Here is a 21,418-nt window from a genome sequence, read left to right as displayed (position 1 = left end):
GCGATGATGCAACGGATAGGAGCTGGATCTCCTGTAAATCTCATATGTGCTGCCTTCTTGCATGGGCAACTCCCAAAGCTAGGGAACAAGCACAGAAGGGTACTGTAATGGCTGAGTTATTTACGTATAAGAATACTGTAAACTATACTTGCGAGGTTTAATTTCTTCTGCTAGTAGAGTTAGTGTAGAACGCAAAAACAAAATAGTTAGTGTAGTTGAACGAACAAAATACACAGCTCGATGAAGTGTTATCGACTTCCAAGTTCATACATTGTAGTACTAAAACCCCTCTCACAAAAACAGGGTATTAAAAGTCCATCAATTCAGCTCAACCCATCGCTCGTCCTTGCTGACCACAGTTAATTAGGAGTAAACTAAACCAATCCAGGCCAAGAAAGACTTTATCGGGGTGCTCAAGACCCTAGAGGCGAAGTTCCATGCCACACCATGATGAGGAGCTAAGCTTCCCGTCAATGAGGAGGCTGGCACCATGACATATGCCACGCCAATGGTGCCCGCTCTTACGCCAATGGACACAAAGCATAAATGGCCATGGAGTTGTCCCACGTCGCCGTGTATGTCGCTTGCACCAAGGCCGCTGCCCATGTTGAAGCAAAAGCAGCATCACAAGATACGCCATGTTGCCTCTGTCAAAGCCAAAGACGTTCTGTATGTAGTTTAATTTAACTATCTAATGCCATGTAGTTCAATTAGTTTAACTGTCTAAATGTTGCATGTCGACCATTTTTCTTTAAATTCTGCCTTATGTATATGTGAATGCGTTTAAATTTAAAACTCAAAAATTGTAATTACTTATTTTCAATACTGTGTATGTTTACACACAAATAAGAAACGAGAGAGGAAAAATTATAAAAGCAATGTACATTCCAAATCTATTGAAATTGTTTGAAATTTTAAAATTCATGAGGTTATATCACGACTCAGTGCATTTTTCATATTTTGGAACAGCTAAAGACCCATAGTGGAATAAAATAAATAAACGGTCCATATTGTCCACAAATATACATGTACTCCCTCTGTAAACTAATATAAGAACGTTTAAATCACTACTTTAGTATTCTAAACGCTCTTATATTAGTTTACAGAGGGAGTATTTGTATAAATACATTATAAGTACAAAACATGAAGACATATGAAGCTGCATCTGTGATCTGTGCCTGTAGACATTCTAGAAGTCCTTATCTCAAGGCGTAGGAGGTAGAAAGGGAGGACCGGATTTGGGATACAAACACGAAAGAGTCAAGGATCGTGTGGATTAAGGACACCGCCTTCCTTAATCGTAGGTGACTTGGAGTTCAAGTCAGTTCGACCTGACTAAGAGGACAAGCTATGTTGCATATATATAAGGACCCGAAGCCCCTTGGTGAAATACATGACTCTGACATTCTGCGAGCACATATGATTCTGAATACACACATCAATATTGAGGGTTCAAAACATTCTACATTGACAATCACGCTGAGAGAGCAAAAATGATTTTGAGAGTTTACACCGCTAGGGTATAGCTTTGTAAGCTCTTTTGAAGATGATAATTAAGATTATCGATAAATGGAGAAGTAGGGTTGTTACCCACCTCGGGGGCTTGAACCTGGGTAATTCTGGTGTCCGTGTCTAACTCATTCCATCAAGATCCATTGGCAAGATCCTCATGTCGCCCTCAATATATGATTTCCTCTATATGTATACTCTCATATACGTGGTACATGGATTTTGTGCATTTACACACATTTGTACTATTGGTAACACAAAATTAGCACACTCCAACTATTAAACTTCTAACAGAAAAATATGAAAAAAGAAAGTCAAATGAATACAAATGAGTGCTTGTTAAATAACAAAAACGAATGCTCATTTCACAGGTCCCTAACCAATACTCTGTGCATTCCAAATATAGTGCTTATAGATTTATTTTATAGAAGAAATCAAGCTTCATAAATTTGAGCAAATTTGTAGAGAAAAAGATCTGCATCATCAATAATACCAAATAATATCACCATTACATACATGGTGAATCATTTTATATTTTATTTATTCAGTACTATTAATTTTAATGTTATACCTACGAACTTGCATTGTTCAACATTGCAAAGTTCGACTATAATAAAATTACCGACATTGTATGGCTATGGCACGGACATTTCCCCATGTATTCTTCCAGCACGACACCGTGTGCATCCTTCTATTTGCCGAGCGGCCACACATCCATGGCTATGAAACTACAATGATATGACCAGCACATCTGTTGAAATACAAATGTGGGGTTGCGCGTTACTATGTCGCGCTGTAGTGAAATTCATAAAAAATTACGCGCTATATTTTTATACGAAGGGGGTACAAGATAGAAATGAGAAGTTTAAACAAGTTGTTATTGTCCAAATCAGCTAATTAACTAATTGTCCAATCGAATTGTACCAGTCAAAGAAGCCGGGGAGTGGGCTGTTGGGACCTCCCAACATCTATCTTTACGGTTTTTCCTGCCGCATATCGGACAAATTCAACTACGCAAGCGTTTGCTACTTGGAACTTGGAAGGTTCCCTCGTCTCTTTCCTAGGCTAAGTTAAAACAGATATCTATCACCTGATAGGGAGTTAGGGACCAACTTTCCACTATCGGGCATATACAACAACACCGGTCTAATTAAGAGTTTAATTATTAGTGTGGGTGTCAGCCATGATGCATGCAACGGAAGAGAGCAGGATCTCCTGTAAATCTCAGATGTGTTGCCTTCTTGCATAAACAACTTCCAAGTGAACAAACACAGAACGGTTGCACGGCACAGCTCTGACCGATGCGTGCCAAAGAATATTAACCTTTAGACTGGGTACCCTTCGCTGAGCGATGTTTTACTTTTCTCTAATTGTTGAAACTATACTGGGTCCATTGACATAGGCGTCAGCGATGATGCCATTTATCGAGTGGAGCTGGTTCGCCTATAAATCCCAGTGGTCTGGATGCTGCCTTGACCAGAGTTCGACCCAATCAAAGGCTCCATTTCTTCCCACCTTGAAGACGGGACAGGGCTTGGAGAAAGCCATGGACGCCGGGCGGCAGAGCGAGGTGACCTGCGTCGACTTCTGGTGCAACGAGTTCGGCATGCGGGTGCGGATCGCGCTGCGTGAACTAGGCGTGCCGTTCGAGTACATCGAGGAGGACCTCCGCGTCCGCAAGAGGAGCGAACTGGTGCGGCGCATGAACCCCGTCCACCGCTCGATCCCCATCCTCATCCACCATGGCCGTCCGGTCTGCGGCTCCGTCAACATCGTCGAGTACATCGACGAGGTATGGGGCGAGGAAACCCGTTTGCTCCCCGGCGACCCGGCCGACAGGGCCGACGCCAGGTTCTGGGCTGACTTCATTGACCACAAGGTATATATGCAAACTGATGTTACTTTAATTTTCTGTTGGAGTAAATTCCATTTCGTCGTCGACGTGTTCAATTTATCCGTGATCATCTTAATGAAATTAGGTGTTCAGCACCCAGACGAAGTTTTTCACCAGCAAGGGTGAGGAGAAAGAGGCGGCCAAGGAAGAGTTGGTGGAGCATCTTAAACGTCTAGAGGAGGTGCTCGGGGACAAGTGCTTCTTTTCTGGCGATGAATTCGGGTTCTTGGACGTCGTCTTCATCCCATTTTCAAGCATGTTTTACGGGTATGAGCAGCATGGAGGGATTGACTTAGAGGCGGAATGCCCCAAGCTCACGCGATGGGAGAAGAGGTGCAGGGAAAGGGAGAGCGTAAGCGAGGTTCTTCCCGATGGGAAGGTCCAGTACGAATTACACAAGAAGTTTTACGGCATTGAGTGAACCGAATTTCAGTCAAATTGAATGTACTCCCTCTGTTCCAAAATAATTCAAGTTGTACGATTTTTCTTAGTCAAACTTGGTAAAGTTTGTTTGACTAAGTATATAGAAATATCCGCAAAGACCTACGATATCAAGTATATATAATATGAAAATATATCTCATATATCTGTTGATGGAGGGGGTGAAGTTGGTGTAGAAACCCCCTCCCCAACAACATCGCACAAGGGCTCGAGTGGAGAGGTCGCCGTAGTCGGTGTAGACGCAGTAGGCGTTGCGGTCGGCGGGGGTACGTACAACCACGATCGGCACCAATCGCCCCTTCACAGGAGTGGTCGGGGCGGCCGGCCTATCATTCCCAACCGCCCGCACGGTGGAAGGAGATGGCTGGGCAGCGCCCCCTGGTGAGGCCGAGCCGCTGCATGAGTCGTCCTGTCATTTGAATCATTTCCCTTCAATTAATCAAACTTCTCAGTTACTGAGTCTATGAGCGATGAGCAGTTTCATGGAGGACCAGTCTTTGGCCTCCTAGATGAAAAATTGGGTCGTCTATATGGGATCCGGGGGTTGGACTTTGTTGTTGCGAACTATATATGTCGTTCCAAGAGCAGTGTTCAGATCACTCATAAGCTTTAAAAGAAAGGCCACTCATGAAGGTGTGGTCGCGCCTGCTCACGTACGCATCTGGAATGTGGAGCACGCCCGGCATATGGACTCTGGACTTGGGAGGATAGTTGCTCATCTTTGTTCGGCTATGCATTATGCATCGGGTGTTCGAAGGCTAGGTTACTGATGAGCTCAGCCTTTCGAGAGATCCAGATGGTACAATTCGTCATGGAGCTTTGGTGTGCTAGGTCGTAGCGTGGAGGTGTTCAGTTCTTCCAGTGCTTTGCACATCTTATGTGCCCTTGGGGCCATGGGTGCCCGGTCTATGCCGGCGGGAGGGCTCCGTTTTTATGTGCTTCTTCAAGTTTTGTTAGAGTTTGTGTCCTGCTCAGGAAGACGAGACCGTAGTGACTTCTTGAAGATGGAATAAGGTTCTCCCTGCCTAGCCCATGTCCCGGTGGTGCGGTTAGCATCGTCGGAGAGCGAGTGGAGGTGTGTCTCCGGCGGATCTCGCGAGATTCGGTCGGTAGTTGTCTTTGGTGGATCTCCTCGGATCTGATCTTCATTCGTCTTTGTTCATGTGTCTTCAGGTTGGATCCTTCCGACCTAAGTTTCTCTTCATCAACGGCGGTTGTTGTTCTGGTGTGTTGGTCCTCTGTGGCCTTAGCACGATGACTTTTTGACTGTCTACAAAAACGAGTTGTGCCCGACTCCGACAAGAGAGGGGCGATGACAGCGGCGCGCCTTCGGCTTGCTTCAATGCTTGTAGTCGTCGCTAGGTGTCTGGATGTAACTTTTATTATTTCAGATATCCGTTGTACTACCATGATTAAAGATGAATAGATCGAAAATTTCTCACAAAAAAAGGAATATCTCAGGATTGGCTTTGTAAGAGGGCTGCTTCGCCATCTTGTATCGCTCGGCCTTGCATTTCTTCGATTGTTGCTTTATATATAAAGCGAAGCGAAACTCTGTTTTAAGAGAGTTGGTACAAGTTGTACCACTTCCGGATCTGCTGTCAGAATCCTCTTCTGTTGATAATCAGAAGAAAACAGTTGGTGCTCTCTCTCTCTCTATTATATAATAAATCATTTCCCCTTTCTTTGTTACTCCGTCTAATTTGGCTATATTGTTATTGATTCGCAATTTTTGTTGTTATTGGATTTGTTCGCTCGAATCTAATTTTCATTTGCTAGATGCATTTTTCTGGATCACACTAGTAAATCTCCTTTCTTACTGTTCGGGAACATTTGTACATATTGTCGCCTTAGTTGTATGTCTTAGATTTGGACAACATTATTCTATTCCATATAAGTAGTCATAAATTGGTTGTGTTGTGGTAAACAACAACCAATCCAAACTCAGAAACCGAAATCGGACTCACGTGATGCTTACAAGATTTCATTGGCTAGGTTTGCCACGAGCTACATTTTGGGGGTAATCATCTGCCCTTTATTCATAAGCTATTTGTATGGGAATTCCAGTGCCATTTGGCGGGTTTACAAGCCACATGTGGCGCCCCACAGAGAGGGTTAGAGAATGTCTCGTAGTACTGTGAGCCTCCATGTTTGAGTTTCTGTTTACATGTTGAACCTTCTTTGTAGTATGATGTTTTCACGTCAGCATGTTCTTTGCACAATTAATCAACAGTAGGCCCCTGATTTGGTTGGGCTTTGGGCCAGTTATGCGTTGGGCCCAGGTCGGGAAGATTTGACATCTTGTCCTTTTCCTTGCTTCTCTGGAGCATTCTCACCCTGCGCAAAAGCCTTCGCTTGACTTGAGGAGGGACATCGGCGTAGTTCCGTCCGTCTATGGGTTTGTCAAAAGGTTCAGGTTAGACTTGACATGTTGTGCCATCCAACCAAAACATACCCTAATATTTTTGTAGCCTGAACTTCTTTGCAGGAAAAAATGGTCATGCCCATGAAAATCTAACTGAAACAAATATTTTAAAGGCTATTTGATGTGCCAATGTGTATCAACTTTCAAGTCATTTTAAGATAGAATGTCACTTCAACGTATTCATATGACACGGTTCATGCATTCAAATCAATCTACCCAAAGTAGAAAGAACACTTGGATGTAGCCAAACCTAAAAAGGACACTTAGATTGACCTGCTCCGCTGCTTAGCGTTTTACTGTTGTTATTATTCATAACCAAACTTATCAACAGGTGCATAAGGCTATAAAAAAACAATGTGAAGTATGTACACTATAGTGTGTGTTTAATCATCAATATCTTTTACTGAAAAAGTGAAAATGCACAACAGGCAAAAAAATCAGAATTCTCACTTAGCCAGTGTCGCCCTTGATTCCTCCCTTTGTTGCGGATTTCTTCATTACATAATCCGTTAGACTCTTCCATACGAGGATTTTCTTCATGCACAACAGGCAAATTGTGAAGTATGTACACTATAGTGAGAGTTTGCTTAACATCATGTACTTGCTTCTCACCGGAAAATTCCAGTTTGTTGTCAAGCTTGCCATCATCATTAGTACTAGCTTCTTTTCGAACTTTGGAGTGAGTTTGTAAATCAATCCTATTGGGTTTCCGCATTCCTGCAGAACGGTCTTTGCACAATCTGGTCGCCCCTGCTATCTTCAACTCTTCTTTAGCCTTCGTAACCAAGATGTCCAATTCACTCAATATTAAAAACTTTTCTGAATTGAGACTAATAACATCATTGTAGACAGACAAGACATCAATCTTGGCAAACATTGTATCATATCCAGATGAATGTTCCTTTATCTTTTGATGCATGCCACATGGAAAAATCTGAAAGAAAAACACTTCGTACATTTCTAAATGACAACTTCCAGCATATGCTTACTCAATTCACATCTAAAAATATTATGATTCACCTTATCAGGGCGGTAAACTTCATATGATGCTCTAGGGTAACAGATCACCTTCAGAGCTGTGGCAAAGTGGATTGAATTCCAATTCTTAGCGTCAATGCAAGATTTAACCAGAAAATCCTTTAGAAGAAGTCGGAAGAACTTTAAATGTTCCTTTTCATGTGATTCGTTTTCATGCAAGATATGAGCTTCCTTAACGATAGAGTCATTAACCTGGAATAAAAAGGAGAATTTGCTTCATCACTGAAAGCAACATGAAGGTAAAGAATTGTAGGAGATGTTATGTTGATGAATAGAACAAAATGGGGTTCTCGGTGTCAATTTATAGTATGATATTTCTATGAAAAACTTCGATCATTGGCAATAGAGGGCTATAAGTGCACAATCAGTTGAGGAAATCTAGCATTTAATAACAAGAGAAGATTTATTCATGCTTAATATAGATGCTGAAAAGAAAAGCAAAGAAAAGAAAGTACTGACATTGACAAGGGAGCACATCACATGTGAGAAATAAGGAATGACAAGCGGTAAGCTCACCATCTCAGGCTTGCAACCAATGTAATGTTGCTTTAAGAAGAATATTAAATCTTCATCGGGATTTGATAGTTTTCTAGGCAATAAAGTATACATGGGATTCTTCAGACTGCAAATTACCACCTCACAATCCGGAACATGAACATGCAGACATGTTATTCTCTGAAAAAGAAAGTAGTGGTCAATATTGTTCATTCAGACAGAAGCTACAAGAAAGATTATCAAGTATACTAACCAGGTTCATTTCAATTATTCTTTTATATTCATCGTTCCCCACAACTAATTTCTTTCTCAGAACAACACAGCTTAGTGAGCCTCTTGGCTAGGTGATCATCAATAGCTTTGGTCGTGGTGTCAATGGGGGAAGGCACCATCTCATTTTTTATGAATTCCTCCAGATTCTGAGAAATAAACACAAAGGAAATTAAAAGGCTTTTCAAATGTGATGCAAGTGTCTAAATCATGAAAGGAGGCAGCGAAATTTAATAGCCCTGCATCAACAATAAAGCATAGTGCTGCCCAAGTGTCCATTTGGACGATTCTCTCAGTGGTGCTCCCAAAATGTTCATGCCTAGAGCTAGATGTTAGTATTTCTAAAAAAATCCACTGTGTCGTTCTTGGTAGGAGTACAAAGTCAGGTCCCGTTCATCCCTAGCTAGGACAATGTAACCACTCACTTTGGTAGAAATTTGTGCATACCCAAATTGGGTTCCAACCAGTGTTAGTTGATCTTTTAAGGGTACATTAGCAGATGTCTGGCCACTAAAGAGAGTGCAAAAAATGGCACTAAAACCCATGACAATGAGGAAAGACTCGGAAGAAAATATGGTCGACCAGCTTGATTCGATTTCTAATCAGTTAAATAACAAAATAACAACTACCAATTGATGAGTTGGCATTTACGTTGCACCCACTCGTCGCAGCAAAAATTGAAAACAAAGACTGGTGAAACATTGTAAAGTCCTCTGTTCAATTTGGCAACAGAAAGCGTAAGGAAATATGACAAAAGGTAGTAAGAGAGAGAATGTGAGCGGTACTAACAAGCGGTGGTAAGTATTCCCAGAAGTTCTGTAGAAAAAAAAGAGATCGCTTAGATGATCTTGAATTTCTCATTGATAAGTGCCAAAAACTAAGGAGCATCAGCAACGAAAAACGAGTACCTCCACCTGATCATTGAGGTAGTCCCCATCAAAAGAGAAAATTGCAATGCCAGTAGGTGCTTTGTATAGCAGCATAGCCATGTCTCCTGCGGAGAAACCAATTAATAACCAAGCAAACTTAAGAAAATGGGTGTTGGCCCTGTCCCAATGTCAAGTACTTTCCGACGATACCACGACGGCTACGCAATAAATGGCGAAAAGGCGAACCTGTCTCCTCTGATCGTTCCACCTATGCAGTGCAAAGGCCGTTCTGCTCCTGATCGATTTTCTGTACGTACTCTGCTTGTAGCCGGAATTGATCTAGTAATCGATCTACTAATAGCTAGCAGCAATACATAGCACGCAACACAATTGGATTACAGGGGCTATAGGTACATATATATAGCAGCTGCTAACCAACAGGAGCTTAGCCTATTCGGTGTCCAACACTAGTCCTACACGGACACACACATGCACATGTAGTACTCTAATTCGCAAGTACGCGTATGGAATATTTCTGTCGGGTGGTCGATCTGTTCCGTGGGAAGAAAGAAACCGAAGACGCCCCACATAGTTCTAGCAATTGATTTCCTGCAGCGGAAATCGCCTTGCCGCATGAACGAGCCTCTCTTGGGTTTCCTTTCTAACCCTTACGGCTCCAGATTTCTCCCCGACAGAGATACATCTGGGCGGTTGGAGGGCTCACCTTCCTGCAGGGTCGCCGGCGCCGGTGTCATGAGTTGCTGGGTATCCATCGGACTGTCTGTGGGAAACTCTTCGGATAAACAGGAAAACGTTTTCCATGAACCCCCTATATGTAGATCACGTCGTATTGGACTTGGGCTGGCCGGGCCAATGGGCCGGTTCTTCTCCACGCTTGTGATTAACGGAGAAGCTCTAGGGTTTAGGGTCAATGTTTAGGGTTAGGGTTAGAGTTTAGGGTTGAGGGTTAGCTCTGGGTTCTCTAAAAAAAGCTCTAACTCTGGAGCAGGATTTCTAGCTCAATAATATTCACATAGCATCAGAATGTATGAGAGTCGTCAAAGAGCTAGAGGCCTCGCGGAACATGGGGAAACATTGCATGATTTTGCAAGACATCAAAACTTGCAAAGCTTCGTTTATGGCACGTCGAAATTTGCCATGAGCAGAGTGATAGCGATGGGGAAGCACAAAGACTAGCTAGAATGGCGACCACACATGCGGTGGGGCGTCATGTTTGGTTTCTCAAACCTAATGGATATCTTTGTCTTGCATTATTTGTTGAACAATGAAATAAAGTCAGGTCGTTCATCTAAAAAAGCCGCCAACGGTTGGCTGGTGCTAACGTTTCAACCCATATATCTCCCTAAGAGCAACTCTAAATGTTCCCCAAAAAACTTCCCTTAAAAGTGTTTTTACAGGATGTCCGTAAATTATAGGGGAAATTTCTTGAGAGCTACTTTTGTCAGATCCGGTAAACTTCTTCCCATAAAAATATTTTTTATTTTCTTTTTCACTAATCAATACTAGATAATGGTCTAGTGTCTGCCAGCCAGTGACGTGTGTGACGGCCTTCGGCGTGGGTGGCCGGCGCGAGGCAGTGCGGTGGCCGCCGGCGAAAGGCTGTGTGGTGACGTGGGACGGGCAACGGCGGCCTGGCATGGCGGCGGGCGGTAACACGGGCGGCGGTGACGCCGCGATGCGGCGGCGTGGCGGGTAGTGGCGGCACGACTGCTTTTTGACGGTGAAGCGATGGCTTTTCGGTGCGGCGCCGGTGGGTGGGCGGGCGGCAGCATTTCAGCGGGGTAGCGGTGGCGCGGCGGGAAGTTTCAGCCAATGTATTACCCATCAAAAGTTTACGGAAGGAAAACTTCACCTAAATCAAAGGCAAGTTTACATAATCATGTAAATTTACTCATGTTTACGGGATCTGTTGGATACGTGTTTTGTCCATACATCCCCCTAGACGTTAGTTATTTTATGGATACAGGATTTGTTGGAGTTGCTCTAATATTCTTCTCTAATCTACAACCTTATTAGTTTGTATTAAAAAAACCTATTAGTTTCGCTCTTGTTAGTGTTTTAGTCCTCTCGCCGACAACCCGAAGGTTGAGATTTGAATTCCCTGCTCACCTCCATCGCCACTGCAATTCTCGTTTGGGCAGATTAATGGGTGATCCTCACATCACGCCTTGGTGAGCTGTTGGTGGTGGAGTGACCACCGGTGTGTGGGGCCGATAAATCTCAGCGATTCCAGTGAGTCGAACAACATTGTGTATTTGTTTAGCATGGCATGTTCAAACTATGTTATTTGATGTTGGACCGTTCTACGTCACAAACATTATACCCCGCTTATTGTGAGGTATAGTGCGCACTCGCTCACATGTGGCCCGACTTGGGCTGTCTTAGGTGGTGTTTGGTTCTCTAGTCCTAGGACTTTTTCTAGTCCCAACTAAAAAGTCCCTAGTCCCTAAAAAGTCCCTCCCTGTTTGTTTTCAGAGACTAAAAAGTCCCTAGTCCCTTCCTAGAGGTTATTAAATGACCATGTTGCCCCTAGTATATAGAAAAATAACAATCAAACAACACCATGGGGTGGCGGGCCAATGGGTGCATGGAGGGGCATTATTGGAAAAGTCCCAAAAAGACCCAAAAAGACTCTCCTTGAGAGTCTTCTTCATTTAGTCCCAAATGCCTAGTTTAGTCCCTAAAAAGCCCCTCCCGTTTGGTAAAAAAGTCTCTAAGAGGGACTTTTTCTAGTCCCTACACAAAAAAGTCCCTGGAAACAAACACTCCCTTAGTAATGTGGGGTAGAAAATGATTCTTTTTGCATTTGTTCTTCTTATCTTTGTTTTCTTCGCAGTTTTCTAGGGTCCTTTTGCTGTGATTATTTAATGTTCTCCCACTTTCTATCTATTTGATATTCTGTTTCGTTCATTTTTTTTATCTAAATAACAATGTTTTAAGAGTACATGAACATTTTCATAAATATATATAAACATTATGTACAACAACGTGAATATTTGTTTGAAACAGCATGAACACCTTAATTTTATTTAAATGCTCATATATTTGTGAGGTTACATAAATATATTTTTAAAGGCTACATAATTTTTTTTAACACTTGACATTTTCGAATTATAATATTAACTAATGTATATGTGCAAATATTAATTATAACATATAAATAAGTTTATTTCTTTGCAAAAAAATCTAATATTACTTAAATTAGTTAGATAAAGACATGGTGATTTTCTTTTTGGTCGGCAATGAACCATTAACTATTCATCATGCAACAGAAAATGGAATACAAAATTTTCTATTACCTTTCAAAAAAGAAGAAAAAACTTTAATGGGCCACGCCCAAAAGCTAGTAGCCTCTCTCTCTCTCTTCCGCGTGAGAGCCGAGATCTCGGGTCTACTGGTTAATAGGAGGCGTATCACCACAAGGCTAGGGTCAAGCTATTAAAATAGCAGAAGGGGGTGGTCTACTTGAGGCGCAATAAGCTGGTTTACCACTAGTTTTACCGGGATTTTTGTTTTCATTCTTTCTTTTGTTTTTTAGCGTTTTTTCTCTGTTTTACTTATTTGTTTCATTTTACCTCTTTTTTCATTATTTTTCTTTGGGCTTTTTTCTTTTATTTTTCTTCTCCGTTTTCTTCATTCTTTTTTTGGAATTTTTTTAATTCGTTTTTTAATTTTATTTTCTATTTTGTTTCTTTTTTGGTTTTCTTTGTTCTTTTAGTTATTATTCTATATTTTTGTATTTGTCATCAACATTTTTCTAATACACATCTAAGGACTTGATTAAGATTTTTTCTATACACATTTTTAACATTTTAAAAAGGCTTGATTAAGATTTTTCAAATAAAGATTAACATAGGGAAAATCCATCCTACCACCCGGTGGTAGTTACCCCACATATTTCATATACTACCAAGTGGTACTATATATACTATTTTTTGATTTTAAATATGTTCATATACTATATCTAAGATATTTCAAAGCAAGTTACGTGAAAAAATTGCATATGAGCCCATAGTTTTTGTTATATTTATGAAATACGTACATATTTGTACGTAAAAAAGAGCATCCTCAAAAAATGGTACATACTACCTAAAAATTAGTATATATATACTACCTAATCATTGTTATATACTACATACTACACGTACGTACTCTCGGTTTCGACAGATACTACCACTGCAAAATGCAAGTGGTGGTAACTACCACTGCTTGTAGGAAACATTTGTCCTATATATATTATTATTATTATATATATAGGGAAAATCCATCCTACCACCTGGGGTAGTTACCCCACATGTCTCATATACTACCATGTGGTAATATATATTCTACTTTATCATTTTAAGTATGTTCATATATATATATATATATATATATATATATATATATATATATATATATATATATATATATATATATATATATATATATTGTTTTATCATTTGTAATACATGGTCAACAGTTTTTATATATACATTTGAAATTCCCAAATGCTTGATTACCATTTTTATATACATGATAAAAAAATCATTGTTTTAATACATGGTCAACAATTTTTCTATACACATCAACATTTTTCCGTATACTTGATTAACAATTTTCAAATACTTGTTCAAAAATTTCAAATATATATATATAGATAGAGATATTGTAAAGTATAAATGAAAGTACAAAAATAAAGCAAAAAATGAAACGAGAAAAAGAAAAAGAGGATGTGGCCTGCCGCGCGCGTGGGCCTGCCTATCTCGCTCGCCCGTTCAGCAAAACGAAAGCTGAACCCGCTGAAGGCGAGATATAGGGGAGGCCCTTCTGGAGCGCAATTAACAACCCTCTGTTTTTTTTGCGGGGGAACAACCCTCTGTTTAATTGTGCTTGGGCCTACTATACGCGAGGTCAAAATTGCAAGGCTGCACTTGCATGTTTCTAGGGTTTGATGCCAAATTTTGGCAACTACAAAATGTTGGCCAGAGATTGGTAGCATATCAATTTTCATTGCCAATCTCACAGAAGGTTGCCAAATGTTGGCAACTTTTGATTTTGTAAATGTTGGGCTTCCAAATGCTGGCAACGCCAAATGTTGGTAGCAAACCAATCAATCTCCCTAAAAAATTTCTCCGAGATAACGGTAAAATATTATAAAAATTGAATATAATAAATAACTAATACTATTACCATCAATCTGCATAAACATGCTAACAGTTTTTCTCAAAGGTTAAAATATGTGCTTTCTACAATTCTACTTCCTCTTATAAGCTTAGAAGGTCTATCTTAAGTCAAGTGAAAGTTGTATCTGTAGCCTAAATTAGAAACTGTTTAAGTATATGAATTCTAGATGATGGCATTTAGATCGGAGGTAGTAACCAATGCACCATATTTGGATATGCATCCAATTAATTTCTGAACTAATTAGTCTCATTCTATGTTACTATGTGGGTGTATTTCCATTAGTATTGCAGCAATGGTATTAGCAGATACCACATTTCAATAATTGTTGAACAGTGGTGTAATCGTCACACTCAACTGTAATTATCTCTCATTGAGTATCCCTATATTTGGGTATGCTTCATATTAATGTTTTAATAATGGTTGCACCATTGAAAGCTTGTCATAAATGCCCTATTAATGCCCATTCGGATATGCATTCAATTCATGTTTACCTCTTATAGTGATGTCTATTTAAGCACCCACGTCTCGCTTGTTCTAGAACCCCTCACTCTGAAGTTCACCAAAGTCCCTCATAAACCAACTTGCCATCTCAAGCTCAAAACACCATTAACCAGCTAATAGTGTCTTTGGCACAAAGTTAATACGCCATGAGGACAACCAGCATCCTCCTTGTCGTTGTTGCCACGGTCATGTATGCTACCAGCGCATCGGCCACGCGTTGTGCAGATTTGATGGGACATCAATTGTGGCACACGACAGTAGAGGATGGATGGGAGCCAATCGTGAACATAAATGATGACCACATCCAGGAGCTCGGTGACTGGGCGGTGTTGGAGTTCAACAAACATGTGAACTGCACAGTCAAGTTCAACAAGGTGTTGAGCGGCCGACAAAAACATGTGTCCGGCATGAACTACGAGCTCATTATCGACGTGACACACTTTGGTGGGGAAGACGGTAACTACAAGGCGGAGCTGTACGAGCAGGAGTTGACGAAAAAACGCCAGCTCCTCTCCTTTACCAAAGTGAAATAGGCGGGCACCAGTTATTTCATTAGCAATAATTTGGTTCCTGGAATGTTGTTAGTTCGTTGTTTAATCCAATAATAAATTATCCTCTTGCATTGTCATGTGGTTTGGAGCTTGTCAAAACATACATATGCAACTTGATTACGATGAGGGGAAACAAATGTAACACATAAATAAAACCAGCAATGTCTCAACTCTACATAGATCTATAATTTCATAAAAATAACGGATTTTATTAAAATAGTAACAATAATATATTGTGGTATGAACACAGTCCTGAAGCTATATATTCGATACAAAAAAAATTGTGTGTTCCATACTAATAACTTGTAAAGGAGGTGAGTCTATATAAGTGGCCTCCCTGATTGTCTGTGTAGGAGTCCACCGGCCATTTGACTTGGGAAAGGGAAAAATATTTTGTGGTGGCATCGGTTACGATGACTATCAGCCTAATATGTTCTTGCCAATACGGGGATTCCTTATATTTTCTACTTTACTCGAGTGATAGTGAGCATTTTGCCTCAATAAAATGTACATATTAAATATTACTAGAAATAATGAACATAAAAAAATGAAATGTGAAAAAATCACGTGAAAATTTATAATTAAAACCCGGAACATGGGTCGGCCCTACAACACTCTCATTAGGGAAAATGGCAGCTATCCTAAACAATAAGCGTAGAATAGGATTTCCTGGACACAAAGATGGGAAAATTTGAGCATGGATAGTTGATGCATCTCCAACGTATCTATAATTTTTTTATTTAAATACTATTATATTATCACTTCTATATACTTCTTATATTATTTTTCGAGAGAGATGCCACTAGTGAACCGATGGCCCCCGGGTCAATTCTCTATTACTCTTTTATTTACTTTTACTATTTTAACTTTTTCCATATCAGTATTTGCTTTTAACCTTGCAACTATCAAGATGAGCGGATTGATAACCCCCTTGCCAAGTTGGGCGCAAGCATTTATTATGTTTGTGTGCACGTGCTGCTTATCTTGTTAGCTTGTAGACTTCAACTGGTTCGATTAAACATTGGTTCTTTACTGAGGGAAATACTTTCTACTATTCTGCTACATCATCCTTCCTCTTCCACTAAATCCAACAACTCCCATAGGAGTAGCAATAGTGTTCAAGTGCATTGAAGGATGAACTCAACAAAGGAGATGGAGGCGGAGTTGGTCGTCCCACATTGGTCGATCCAATGGAGAGCATTACTAGACCGCTTGATGTGCTACATGATGGAGGAGAGCGTGGATGAGGGGATAGAGGAAGGAATTTGGGTTGTGGCGAGAGATAGGGCATGTGTTGAGGTGTGTGTGTGTGTGTGTGTGTGTGTGTGTGTGTGTGTGTGTGTGTGTGTGTGTGTGTGTGTGTGTGTGTGTGTGTGTGATGGAGGCAGAGAGAGAGAGAGAGAGAAAGGAGAGGGGGAGAGAAAGTGTTTGTATGTGAATTAAGGGGTGGAGTGTTTCTTACTTCTATTTTAATATGTAAAGGGGTGTTAGGCTGATGTCGAGCAACTGGAGTAAGAACGCGTAGGAACTACCAAAAGTGATGATGAAGACAAGTCTACTAAAACCAAAAAAACTACCTATTTCATTTGTTCAAAAAAGCAGATTTAAAAAGGAACCACATGACTTAGATTGGTCATATGATCATCTAGTTAGAACCCACAATGATATATGTTGTGCGGGTAACTAGTTTTGTAATAGCAAACAACCTAAATTTTTGCATCGATATAATGGTAAAATATTATAAAATATTAATATCAATAATAATAATAATAATAATAATAATAATAATAATAATAATAATAATAATAATAATAAAACAATAATATCACAACCATCAACCTGCATGTCAACATACTAACAGTTTTGCTCAAAAGTCCAAATACACGCTTTCCACTTCCTCTTATAGGCTTACAAGGCCTATCAAGTTTATATTAAGTGAATTTAAAACTTATATATAGCCTATGTTAGAAATCTTTAAATATATGCATTCTAGATGCTTGCATTTAAATCAACGGTGGTAACCAATGCACCATATTTGGATATTCATCCAAATATTTTTTGAAGTAATTAGTCTTCTTCTAGTTTATTATGTGGGTGTATATCTATTAGTATTGCAATAAAGGTAGCAATGGATGCCACATTTCAATAATTGTTGAATAGTGGCCTAACCGTCATACTCAATAAAAAGATGTAATCATCTCTCATTGAGTATCCCTATATTCTCGTATGCTGCAAATTAATGTTTGAATAACGATTGCACCCATTAAAAGGTTGTCATAAATGTCCTATCAATGCCCATTTGGATATGCATTCAATTAATGTTTCCCTCTTATTGTGATGTATATTTAAGCACCATCATCTCCCTTATTTTGGAGCCACTCATGTTGCATGTTGACCAAAGTCTCACAAAACCCAGTCGTTATCTCAAGCTCCAAACACCATTAACCAACTAATAGTATTTTCGGCACAAACTTTACACGCCATGAGGACAACCATCATCTCCCCGTTTGTTGTCGCGATCATGTATGGCACCAGCGCATCGGCCACGCGGTGTGGAGAATCGATGGGAAATCAATTGTGGCACACAACGATAGAGAATGGGTAGTAGCCAATCAAGAACATAAATGATGAGCATATCCTAGAGCTCGGCGGCTATGCGGTGTTGGAGTTCAACAAGCACGTGAAATGTAGGGTGAAGTTCAACAAGGTGATGAGTGGAAGATGACAACATGTGTCCGACATGGCCTACGAGGTCATCATCGATGTGACACACTTTCGTGGGGGGAGACTGCAACTATAAGGCGAAGCTGTACGAGCATGACTTGACGAACAAATGCAAGCTCCTCCCCTTCACCGAAGTGAAATAGGTAGCTATCGGTTACTTAGTTAACAATAATTGGGCTGCCAGAATGTTGTTAGTTCGTTGTTCAATACAATAATAAACTATCCTCTTGCCTTGTCATGTCTTTTGGATCTTGTTAAAGAATATACATATGCAACTTGATTATGACGAGGGCAGCCAAATGGAACACATAGTAAATAAAACCAGCAATGTCTCAACCTAACTTTGAAATGAAGTGTTCATCTATTGTCAAAAAACATGTTCTTATATGTGAGAAAACAACCGAGTTGTTGTATTAAAATAATTGTTCATATTTTGAGTGAACAGGCTGGTGCGTGCAGTACTACAGATCGTTTGCGCAGTGATAAATTTATGGAATGCTTATGATATTCTATAGGTCGGGTTTGTCTTGAGCTAAGCGCCCGTGGAAGACGAGCCATGCCAAAAACTATCCGAGAAGAGTCTGTGTGCCCGAGAGAGAAGATGGTGGCTGTGGCGTGCGGCTGCGGAGAGATCGTCGGTGTGTGGTGTGGGTCCGGGAACTCTGAGCGACTGCAACTATGTCGGGATCAAATTGGTTGGGTTTTTCTGCACCGGAGGTGCAAATTGGTATTAGACCGCTGCTCCCTCGGGCTGCCGGAGCGGTTCTGCGGCGACGAGGTCACTACTACGCCGGCACGGCCCGCGCGCTCGCAGGCCAGGAGCATCGGGCGCCTACTGTAGAGGTGGCACGTCATCCCGGAGGCATCCTGTGGGGACTCGTCGAAGGAGCGGAAGTGTGACGAAGAGACCAATGAGGAGGACCTACTATATTGTGTTCCCATATTTGATCCCACCCTCCCGGAGTTCTGCTCTCCACCTCTCAAGGGATCTACGACGGCCCATCGCATCGTGCCATGATGAGTGTAGATAATTGACAATGAGAGAGAATCCAACACACTTGTATTGTTTAAGTTTTTACAGATATATAAAGAGGGGGTGAGCACGTCGTAGCTAACAACCGATTGTGTTCCAAAAACATTAATCATTGCTTTAGTGAATCTTCGAAGGCCTTCAAGAGTGTATCTTCTCCAATGCGGACATAGTCATCAATTGCATCAGCCGAACACCCGTATGCCGAAACTCAAACAGCCGCAATGCACATCATCATAGGTTTGCACTTATCTCTCCGCATGAATTCCTTCTAAACTTGAACCAATCATCATACTTCTCAACGGTTTTGAAATGGTGAGAAAAAGACTTGTGTGTATCCGAAAGCGCCGGCGAAAATACTTCTCCCGATAGGTTGCATTTGGATCAAAATAATCTCTCATATTCTTGGTATGGCCCTCTTCTCTATCTAGGTTGAGTTGTATGCGGTCAAACTATGATCCTCTCCTCGGTCACTTAAATCATGCCAAGAACATTTTCGAAGTCATCGTCGTCTTCTTCCTCTTCGGATGATGATGAGTCTTCAAAGATCATCTCTTTCAAACTCTTCATCTTTAATTCAAATGACTCGGTACAAAACAAAATGAAATAAAAATTAAAAAAATCACCTAGTCAAACCATCGAACACTTGCAAGGCGGTGCTGGCGTACCGGCCGGCCGGCAACGTTTAGGCCAAACTAGCGGGGCGACGCGCGGGAATGACCTGCAAGGGTGTGTAAGCATGGTCAGATGTGGTGGCCGCCAACAAGGAAGAAGATCCAAGGGAAATCCATTTAATCGGTCGTGATAGCGGCGTTTCACCTCGAATCCTGCGACAACAATGGCTGGAGAAGGGCGGAGAGGGCCAAGGGAGGTGGCGAGGTAGCGGTGGGGACGGTGGACGATCGCCAGGAGGTGTGCCAGCGATGAAGCAGTGGGGTGTGAGGAGGTGGTAGAGAGGCCGTAAAGTTTACTCGGTCGGGTCAAGGCCGAGCGATTTTAGGCGCTCACCGAGCCCAGGAGTAAAATATTTACTCCACTATACGGTTTAGGGGATCGGCTAGGTGCCGGTTAGAGGAGTAAATAAAATAGCCTATTAGAGGATCGGCTAGAGATATGCTCTAACTGCCTTGAGCTATTCTAGCTGAAGAGATAAGATCGCTAGGGTATAGGAAAGAAGAGGTTGGACGTGTAGCTAGTGCATGCAACAGGTAATACTCTGTCAACAACGAGGATGGCGGCATAGTCAAGAACCCGACGAAGCCGGCTGCGCCGCCATCTCCGGACGGCCATTCAGCCTCGTCAGCTTCGGTCCGACGGACGCCAAGCTCATGAAGCTTGCCGCCGACATGGAGGCCCTTCTTGGCCGAAATGCATATCCGCTCCATCGCAAGAGGACATGCAGGTACTGCCTCTGTATCGAAATATTTGAAATATAAGATGTTTTGTAGTTGATATTTTGATACAGAGGGAGTATATTATAATTAGTGATGGTCGCTTGATCACTGCAATATATCTGCACGCGCATTGATGATGCACTGCACGTACGGGCCGCTGGGGACATGGAGCCTTCTTAGTGAGTGAATCTATGAGCTATGAGCAGTTTCGTGAAGCTTGATGAAAATTTGCGTCGCCGTTAGGAGATCCGCGGGGGATCGACTTGTGCCAAACTGTATTTCGTTGGACTTTGTTGTGTCGCCTCGCCCAGAGCAGCACACCCAGCGGCTGGCCATGGGAGAAGAGCTGCTCACTTTGTTTGGCTAGGCGTGATGCTTCGGGAGGTCGCAGTCTTACGAGAGATCCAGATGGTACAAGCACTTCTAGAACCGCTGCGAAAAGCTATCCTCTATTCAGTTGATAATCAGACGACAGTTGGTGCTCTCTTTGTTATCTACTCCGTCTAATTTGGCCATATTTTCTATTGGTTTTCACATTTTGTTGTTATTAGATTTGTTGACATTTGTATTGTACATATTGTCACCTTAATTCTATGTCTTGGATTTGGACAACATTATTTTCTTTTCCATACCATGTTGTAAATCGGCTGCGTTGCAGTAAACAACACCCAATTCAAACTCAGATGATGAAATCAAACTCATCCGATGCTTACAAGATTTCATAAGCTAGGTTTGTCACCAGCTACATTTTTTTGAGTAATCATCTGCCCTCTATGCATGAGCTATTTGTACAGGAATTCCAGCGCCACTTGGCGGATTCACAAGCCACGTGTGGCGCCCCACAGAGAGGGGTAGAGAACTTCTAGCAATAGTATGAGCCCCCATGTTTGAGTTACTGTTTACATATTGATTTTCATGTCGGCCGGTTCCTCGCGCAATCAATCAATCAACAATAGGCCCCAGATTTGGTTGGGCTCTGGCCAGCTATGGGTTGAGGTTGGCAAGATTTGATATCTCTTCTTTCTCCTTCCCGTGGAGGATTCTCAACCTGTGCAAAAGCCTTCGCATGACTTGAGGAGGGACGTCAGGG

The 21,418-nt window shown here is 41.4% G+C and overlaps 2 protein-coding genes across 2 annotated transcripts; both read left to right on the top strand.

Moving 5' to 3' along the window:
• Positions 1-2,905: 2,905 nt before the first annotated feature.
• On the top strand, positions 2,906-3,983 carry LOC109765924 (glutathione S-transferase 3). The gene is made up of 2 exons (XM_020324695.4): positions 2,906-3,388; positions 3,489-3,983. Exons 1-2 carry the CDS (start codon positions 2,921-2,923, stop codon positions 3,822-3,824), a joined length of 804 nt encoding a protein of 267 aa, XP_020180284.1. The 5' UTR covers positions 2,906-2,920; the 3' UTR covers positions 3,825-3,983.
• A 10,792-nt stretch (positions 3,984-14,775) lies between these two features.
• LOC109765925 (putative cysteine proteinase inhibitor 7) lies at positions 14,776-15,162 on the top strand. The gene has a single exon (XM_020324696.3). The coding sequence runs from the start codon at positions 14,776-14,778 to the stop codon at positions 15,160-15,162; it is 387 nt and encodes a 128-aa protein (XP_020180285.1).
• The last annotated feature ends 6,256 nt before the right edge of the window (positions 15,163-21,418 follow it).

The sequence above is a fragment of the Aegilops tauschii genome, chromosome 2 (assembly GCF_002575655.3).
Source record: "Aegilops tauschii subsp. strangulata cultivar AL8/78 chromosome 2, Aet v6.0, whole genome shotgun sequence".
NCBI classification, from domain to species: Eukaryota; Viridiplantae; Streptophyta; class Magnoliopsida; order Poales; family Poaceae; genus Aegilops; species Aegilops tauschii.
Note: the sequence above shows the minus strand (reverse complement) of the source record. Positions and strands in the feature narration are given on the sequence as shown.